The sequence below is a fragment of the Symphalangus syndactylus genome, chromosome 14 (assembly GCF_028878055.3).
Source record: "Symphalangus syndactylus isolate Jambi chromosome 14, NHGRI_mSymSyn1-v2.1_pri, whole genome shotgun sequence".
In the NCBI taxonomy this organism is placed as follows: Eukaryota; Metazoa; Chordata; class Mammalia; order Primates; family Hylobatidae; genus Symphalangus; species Symphalangus syndactylus.
In genome coordinates, this window is record NC_072436.2 from 87,198,251 (window position 1) to 87,207,399 (window position 9,149).

The 9,149-nt window shown below is 42.6% G+C and overlaps 1 protein-coding gene across 1 annotated transcript in view; it reads left to right on the top strand.

Moving 5' to 3' along the window:
• The window catches only part of ASB3 (ankyrin repeat and SOCS box containing 3), a 273,478-nt gene extending 264,686 nt beyond the window's left edge, over nt 1-8,792 (top strand). Inside the window, exons 10-11 of the mRNA XM_055240432.2 lie at nt 8,180-8,268; nt 8,535-8,792. Of these exons, the coding sequence (XP_055096407.1) occupies nt 8,180-8,265 (86 nt within the window). The 3' untranslated portion in view covers nt 8,266-8,268; nt 8,535-8,792. The remainder of the gene's footprint in view (nt 1-8,179; nt 8,269-8,534) is intronic.
• The last annotated feature ends 357 nt before the right edge of the window (nt 8,793-9,149 follow it).

The window sequence follows — 9,149 nt, forward strand, 5'->3', positions numbered from 1 at the left end:
TGAATACCGTTTATTTCCTTCTCCTGCCTGATTGCTCTGGCCAGAACTTCCAGCACTATGTTGAATAGTAGCGGTGAGAGAGGGCATCCGTCTTGTGCCAGTTTTCAGAGGGAATGCTTCCAGTTTTTGCCCATTCAGTATGATATTGGCTGTGGGTTTGTCGTAGATAGCTCTTATTATTTTGAGATACGTCCCATCAATACCTAATTTATTGAGAGTTTTTAGCATGAAGGGTTGTTGAATTTTGTCAAAGGCCTTTTCTGCATCTATTGAGATAATCATGTGGTTTTTGTCTTTGGTTCTGTTTATATGCTGGATTACATTTATTGATTTGCGTATGTTGAACCAGCCTTGCATCCCAGGGATGAAGCCCACTTGATCATGGTGGATAAGCTTTTTGATGTGCTGCTGGATTCGGTTTGCCAGTATTTTATTGAGGATTTTTGCATCAATGTTCATCAAGGATATTGGTCTGAAATTCTCTTTTTTGGTTATGTCTCTGCCAGGTTTTGGTATCAGGACGATGCTGGCTTCGTAAAATGTGTTAGGGAGGATTCCCTCTTTTTCTATCGATTGGAATAGTTTCAGAAGGAATGGTACCAGTTCCTCCTTGTACCTCTGGTAGAATTCAGCTGTGAATCCATCAGGTCCTGGACTCTTTTTGGTTGGTAAGCTATTGATTATTGCCACAATTTCAGAACCTGTTATTGGTCTATTCAGAGATTCAACTTCTTCCTGGTTTAGTCTTGGGAGGGTGTATTTGTCGAGGAATTTATCCATTTCTTCTAGATTTTCTAGTTTATTTGCATAGAGGTGTTTGTAGTATTCTCTGATGGTAGATTGTATTTCTGTGGGATCGGTGGTGATATCCCCTTTTTCGTTTTTTATTGCATCTATTTGATTCTTCTCTCTTTTCTTCTTTATTAGTCTTGCTAGCGGTCCATCAATTTTGTTGATCTTTTCAAAAAACCAGCTCCTGTATTCATTAATTTTTTGAAGGGTTTTTTGTGTCTCTATTTCCTTCAGTTCTGCTCTGATTTTAGTTATTTCTAGCCTTCTGCTAGCTTTTGAATGTGTTTGCTCTTGCTTTTCTAGTTCTTTTAATTGTGATGTTAGGGTGTCAATTTTGGATCTTTCCTGCTTTCTCTTGTGGGCATTTAGTGCTATAAATTTCCCTCTACACACTGCTTTGAACGTGTCCCAGAGATTCTGGTACGTTGTGTCTTTGTTCTCGTTGGTTTCAAAGAACATCTTTATTTCTGCCTTCATTTCATTATGTACCCAATAGTCATGCAGGAGCAGGTTGTTCAGTTTCCATGTAGTTGAGCGGTTTTGACTGAGTTTCTTAATCCTGAGTTCTAGTTTGATTGCACTGTGGTCTGAGAGACAGTTTGTTATAATCTCTGTTCTTTTACATTTGCTGAGAAGAGCTTTACTTCCAACTATGTGGTCAATTTTGGAATAGGTGTGGTGTGGTGCTGAAAAAAATGTATATTCTGTTGATTTGGGGTGGAGAGTTCTGTAGATGTCTATTAGGTCCACTTTATGTAGAGCTGAGTTCAATTCCTGGATATCCTTGTTAACTTTCTGTCTCATTGATCTGTCTAATGCTGACAGTGGGGTGTTAAAATCTCCCATTATTATTGTGTGGGAGTTTAAGTCCCTTTGTAGGTCACCGAGGACTTGCTTTATGAATCTGGGTGCTCCTGTGTTGGGTGCATATATATTTAGGATAGTTAGCTCTTCTTGTTGAATTGATCCCTTTACCATTATGTAATGGCCTTCTTTGTCTCTTTTGATCTTTGTTGGTTTAAAGTCTATTTTATCAGAGACTAGGATTGCAACCCCTGCCTTTTTTTGTTTTCCAGTTGCTTGATAGATCTTCCTCCATCCCTTTATTTTGAGTCTATGTGTGTCTCTGCACGTGAGATGGGTTTCCTGAATACAGCACACTGATGGGTCCTGACTCCTTATCCAGTTTGCCAGTCTGTGTCTTTTGATTGGAGCATTTAGCCCATTTACATTTAACGTGAATATTGTTATGTGTGAATCTGATCCTGTCATTATGATGTTAGTTGGTTATTTTGCTCGTTAGTTGCTATAGTTTCTTCCTAGCCTCGATGGTCTTTACAATTTGGCATGTTTTTGCAGGGGCTGGTACCGGTTGTTCCTTTCCATGTTTAGTGCTTCCTTCAGGAGCTCTTTTAGCGCAGGCCTGGTGGTGACAAAATCACTCAGCGTTTGCTTGTCTGTAAAGTATTTTATTTCTCCTTCACTTATGAAGCTTAGTTTGGCGGGATAGGAAACTCTGGGTTGAAAATTCTTTTCTTTAAGAATGTTGAATATCGGCCCCCACTCTCTTCTGGCTTGTAGAGTTTCTGCTGAGAGATCAGCTGTTAGTCTGATGGGCTTCCCTTTGTGGGTAACCCGACCTTTCTCTCTGGCTGCCCTTAACATTTTTTCCTTCATTTCAACTTTGGTGAATCTGACAATTATGTGTCTTGGAGTTGCCCTTCTCGAGGAGTATCTTTGTGGCATTCTCTGTATTTCCTGAATCTGAATGCTGGCCTGCCTTGCTAGATTGGGGAAGTTCTCCTGGATAATATCTTGCAGAGTGTTTTCCAACTTGGTTCCATTCTCCCCATCATTTTCAGGTACACCAATCAGACGTAGGTTTGGTCTTTTCACATAGTCCCAAATTTCTTGGAGGCTTTGTTCATTTCTTTTTATTCTTTTTTCTCTAAACTTCCCTTCTCTCTTCATTTCATTCATTTCATCTTCTATCAGCGATACCCTTTCTTCCAGTTGATCGCATCTGCTACTGAGGCTTCTGCATTCTTCGCGTAGTTCTCGAAACTTGGCTTTCAGCTCCATCATCTCCTTTAAGCCCTTCTCTCCATTGGTTATTCTAGTTATCCATTCTTCTAATTTTTTTTCAAAGTTTTTAACTTCTTTGCTATTGGTTTGAATTTCCTGTTGTAGCTCAGAGTAGTTTGATCGTCTGAAGCCTTCTTCTCTCACCACTTCAAAGTCATCCTCCATCCAGCTTTGTTCCGTTGCTGGTGAGGAACTGCGTTCCTTTGGAGGAGGAGAGGTGCTCTATTTTTTAGAGTTTCCAGTTTTTTTGGTCTGTTTTTTCCCCATCTTTGTGGTTTTGTCTCCTTTTTGTCTTCGATGATGGTGATGTACAGATGGGTTTTTGGTGTGGATGTCCTTTCTGTTTGTTAATTTTCCTTCTACCAGACAAGACCCTCAGCTGCAGGTCTGTTGGAGTTTACTAGAGGTCCACTCCAGACCCTGTTTGGCTGGGTGTCAGCACCGGTGGCTGCAGAACAGCGGATTTTCGTGAGACCACAAATTCAGCTGTCTGATAGTTCCTCTGAAAGTTTTGTCTCAGAGGAGTACCCGGTTGAATGAGGTGTCAGTCTGTCCCTACTGGGGGGGTGCCTCCCAGTTAGGCTGCTCAGGGGTGAGGGACCCACTTTAGGAGGCAGTCTGTCCGTTCTCAGATCTCCAGCTGCGTGCTGGGAGAACCACTACTCTCTTCAAAGCTGTCAGTCAGACAGGGACATTTAAGGCTGTGAAGGTTCTGGCTGAGTTTTTGGTTGTCTGTGCCCTGCCCCCAGAGGTGGAGCCTACAGAGGCAGGCAGGCCTCCTTGAGCTGTGGTGGGCTCCACCCAGTTCGAGCTTCCTGGCTGCTTTGTTTACCTAAGCAAGCCTGGGCAATGGCAGGCGCCCCTCCCCCAGTCTCGTTGCCGCCTTGCAGCGTGATCTCAGACTGCTGTGCTAGCAATCAGCAAGACTCCGTGGGCATAGGACCCTCCGAGCCAGGTGCGGGACACAATCTCCTAGTGTGCCGTTTTCCAGGCCCGTTGGAAAAGCGCAGTATTAGGATGGGACTGACCCGATATTCCAGGTGCCGTCTGTTTCCCCTTTCTTTGACTAGGAAAGGGAACTCCCTGACCCCTTGCGCTTCCCGAGTGAGGCAATGCCTCGCCCTGCTTCGGCTCGCGCACAGTGCGCTTCACCGACTGTCCTGAACCCACTGTTAGGCACTCCCTAGTGAGATGAAACCGGTACCTCAAGCAGAAATGCAGAAATCACCCGTCTTCTGTGTCGCTGGGGCTGGGAGCTGGAGACCGGAGCTGTTCCTATTCTGCCATCTTGGCCCCACCCCCCTGGCCAGCAGTTCTAAAAGACAAAGTATAGGCCAGCTACTTTGTTACTTGCTCTGGGACCTTGGCCAAGCTACTTAACTCTTGTTTCCTGATTTCTTTTTCTTTCTTTCTTTCTTTTTTTTTTGTGTGATGGAGTCTCATTCTGTCGCCCAGGCTGCAGCTGCAGTGCCATGGCACAATCTTGGCTCACTGCAACCTCCTCCTCCTAGATTCAAGCATTTCTCCTGCTTCAGCCTCCCGAGTAGCTGTGATTACAGGTGCCCCCCACCACACCCAGCTGATTTTTTTTTTTTTATAGAGACGGGGTTTCACTATGTTGGCCAGGCTGGTCTTGAACTCCTAACCTCAAGTGAGTGATCCACCCGTCTCGGCCTCCCAACGTGCTAGGATTACAGGTGTGAGCCACTACTCCCAGCCCTGCTTCCTGCTTTCTAAAATGTAGATGTGTGAGGGTCTTATGACATACCACATGTTAATTCACCAAGCCTGGTGCTTGGCACATTGTAAGGTTCAACATTTTTACTGTTTTCTTTCCACCCCCTTTCTTGTCCTTCTTCGTGTTGTCTTAGTGTGACAAAGTTAAAAGGAATAACAAGGTAACATCAGAAACCAAGCCTTTCTGTTAATCTAAAAACAAAAATCACAATATTAAAGATATTTTCCTGGATAATACAAAAAAAATGGAGTCGTTTGATTATGGAGAATCATCACTAAAAAATAAATTTTATTTCCACATGGTGGAAAGATTTCAACATGTCCTGGTCTGTTCTGTAGAGGCTTGCCTGTCCTTCCTCATGTCCTCCAAGATGTTCCTTAGCCATCTCTTGTAGCTTTTATCAGTGACTGCTTGCAAAGCATCCACTCAGTTTGCAGTAGAAGTAGTTTTGGGATCTTTGGAAGAGCTGGGCACTGGGAAATGGGGAGTAGAGGCCTTGGAGCCTCTTCCACCTCTGACTTACTGTGGTTCCTTGGGCAGCCTCAACTGAGAAAATTAGTGTAAAAGCACTTTAAAGGATCAAGATCTCTTCCTCCTCCTTTTCTCATTCTTCTCCTTCTAGCCAATGACGGAGACAATGTAAGCCCTTTTCCTCGAAGGGCTTTTGGTTTTATCGTTTGGCTATAGACAGCAGTATTTCATGAGTCCTTGGAAGGCATGTGTGTGGGTCAAGGGTTCCAGGGCCCACTAGGTGGGGCAGGTACATGAATGAAGAAGGTAGGAGCCTAAGAAGAGCGGGCATGATGGAGACCTGTGAGTTGAGAAAGCACAGCACACCTGGGCTTTATTCTAAACTCTTCTAAATGTGTTTAAATGTGAACTTATAAAAATGGCATCTGCAGCTGGATTCAGCCTCAAATAGCTAGTTGATAGACTCTAGTGTGGACAGCAGGTGGAAAGTCAGGTGAAGCTGAGAAAGGTGCTGACTGGTGTCATCTAGATGTTGTTTTTTCAGAAGAGGTGGGTCCCAGTCTGAGTTATAGTTTTTTTCTGTTTCTAAACAATTCAGCTTCTTTAGAGTCTCACATCCTGAAAAATCAGCAGAATTTTAACTGCCTCAATTTCTCTGAGTCAGCATTGGATGCTGATGTGTTACCAGTCACACCTTTGGTTTGCTTTGCAATTCAAAATTTGGTTTCCCTGCTGTGGCTGATGCAGTTGGCTTTGGTTATAGTGCAATAAATTCAAATAAACATTTATGACGGTAAGTAATCATATTTTATGCACACAAATTATTCTTCCTTTAGAGTCACTTTAAAAAATGCATATTATATCTTTTCTCAGTCAGCACATCAAGCTAATAACAGTTATTGTATCATAAACATTTCCTTCATGACTGTTTATTGTTCCATTTATGTTAAATTTGAAGACTGGTCTCTATTTTGTTTCTCCTCTCCCCCCGTTAAAATTTTATGCTAGTACAAGAAATCATCATTAGTTCACATATCACATAATTGTGCCAAAAAATCTAGAGATGGCTACTCCTGAGAGGAGACAGTGTCCATTAAAAAATATATGTAGGTTCCAAATCCAAGGAAACACGAATTACTACCTAATTAACATTGAATATTTATGACGCAAAATGTCTTCTTAGTCAAAGAATGAATACTTTCTTGCCCATTTTAGGAGTCCATTTTGCTTCCTTATTAAAGAACACCTGGGCTGCTGCTGTGGAATTTAGGCAGGATGTGATGGAGGAGAACTCTCTGCAACCCCTCCTTCCTGCCAGTGGAGGAGGAACATAATGAAACAGACTTGTGCCTTGAAGCACTTATTTGAGTACTTATTTGAATGCAGGAAGGTGCCTCTAGGGAAGAGGGTGGGAGATGCTTTTACTTCTTTATTATTTATTTATTTATTTTTGAGACGGAGTCTCGCTCTGTTGCCCAGGCTGGAGTGCAGCAGCGCGATATCGGCTCACTGCAAGCTCCGCCTCCCGGGTTCACGCCATTCTCCTGCCTCAGCCTCCGGAGTAGCTGGGACTACAGGTGCCACCACCACGCCCGGCTATTTTTTTTTTTTTTTTTTTTTTGTATTTGTAGTAGAGATGCGGTTTCACCACGTTAGCCAGGATGGTCTCCATCTCCTGACCTCGTGATCCGCCCGCCTCGCATCCCAAAGTGCTGGGATTACAGGAGTGAGTCACCGCGCCCGGCCGAGATGCTTTTACTTCTAAGGGAAATTATGGGAATAGAGGATTAGGGAAAATGGTGTGAGCCACTGTAGGATGCAGCCCTTCTGCAGTGTTCTGTGGGAGAAACCCTAAGCAGATAGTCAGCATTTATTGTATCCTCAGTGACTGGTCCATTCTATGCCACATACAACCGTCTTTACAGAGCTTGCAGTCTGCTGAGGGGAACATAGAAAACTATCTGAAGCCCCGGGCCGAACCAGGCTCTGCAGACATTGGTGGGGTCCTAGAAGGCTCTTGCTGACGTCTTATGTCTGAAAAGAAACCCTCAGAAACCCACTTGAGTCTGTCTTGCATTTCACATGAAGTACAGTCTGCTTACTTCTTGGTGAGAGAACATAACTGTCTAGAATTTTCACATCCATATTCTCTGGAAGGTTCTAAAGATGATGGCATTTGACTGGGCAAAGCCTTGTACCCAGAATAAGCACCTGGATGTCATTCCCCCAAAGGTTGAGATGGAGGAGGCAAAGTAGAAACAGGAAACAAATATAGACTTGTGGGGGGAGATACAGGTCTAAATCCTAGTTTGGCCACTTACTAGCAGTGTAACCTTGGGCAGATGACTTAATCTCTTTGTACTTTGATTTCATCATCTGCAAAATAGGGTTAATATTACCTCCTCCTTGGGGTTATTTTGAGTATTAAATAAGAGAGCACATATAAAATATCCATCAGAGCACCTGGCGTAAAATAGGTACTCAAAAAATAGTAGCTTTATTATTTTTATTATGGTGATTTCCCATCATAGTAACTCTAACATAAAACAGTTAAGCTGATTTGCACGTACACTTAGATGTGCAGTTCGCTCTCGTTATTTAAATGCATTTTTATTCCATATTCAGTTTGAAGTATAGTTCATGTCATGAATATTACTTTGTCTTTAAACTAGAAACATTCAGAAAATTATTGTCAGCAATGTATAATTATAATATTTTTGTCTTACCATTTAAAAAATTACCACTTATAAATATCTAAGTATAATATTTCCCTTTCTACTGAAGGGGAAATATTTTTCATTTATTGCAGTTCTACCTCTGAAAATAAACACCACAATGTAAACATACTAGCAAGGCTGTCTAGAGCTTAAAAATCAGTGAAAATGCATTTATAACTCCAGGGAAAGATAATGAATGCACACTTACAAACCTCTATTTGAGAAGATGTATAAATTAAGGGTAAAGGTGTGAAAAGTAGCCCAAAGGGGGCACTGTCTCAAATTCTTGGTAAAAACAGTGTGTAATCATCATCATTCTCATCAACCTTGCCTGGCTTAATGCACCTTCCTTTGTCTTTGTCTTTGGCCTTTGTAGAACAAGGCTTCATTCTGCAAAAATATCTGGGACCTTCAAATTCACAAATGGATTTTCTGCTCAGGGGAGAGCTGCCAATCCGTTAAAAGGTATGTTACAGCTCTAAGAAGCTGCATCCATGTCCTGTAGGATCCATAGTTTCCGGTTCTGGTTCCAGGGTAGGTATCACTTTACCTGTGTGGTTTCCACCCCTTTCTCCATGGCTGGTTTCTGTTCCTGGGGCTGTTCGTCCCTCTGTAATTCCTGTCAACCACTTCTCCTTCTCTATGTTGACATCGGCTCCCTGAACTGCCCTAGTTGTGGTTGTGGTCTTATTACTCTTTATTTTGCCTATCTGCATTCTCCCACTTTGCAGTTCTGTGTAATTGCTGGGCCGCTGGGTTCTTTGCATCTGTTCCTGGACGCCACTGAAGTCGCATCCTGAGTTGCTTCTCATCTGGGCCTTGGTTTGCTTCATCTTTGGCTGGGCTTCAACAGATCTCTTCACCTGAAAGGAACTCCTTCAAATGAACTGGTCACCATATGAACTGATGCTATACTTTGAGCGTTGCCGCAGTCGGGTGAAGTCAAGCTACAGAGAAGAGGTGATTCACGTTTTTTCTCTCTCTCTTGTATTATTCCTCCAGCTGAAGAAGCTGCCAGGTGAGATACCTCACGTGAGTGTGTGTGTGTGTGTGTGTGTGAGTGAGCATAAGCTCTATCTTTCCACCTATAGTTGGAAGAAAAGTTTGTTATTTTAAATGTTAGTTGCTGTAGGAGAGCACGCTGAAACTACCATGTGAGATCCATTAGTGGGTAATGAAATCAGCATAATAGGTTTCAGCCAACTAGAATTTTTCCATTTAAAAAAGTAGAATTAAAAAGGAAATATCAGGGTGCAGTTTATTTTTATTGTGTTTTACTTTTTTTTGAGATAGGGTCTCACTTTGTTGCCTAGGCTGGAGTACAATGATGCAAACACAGCTCACTG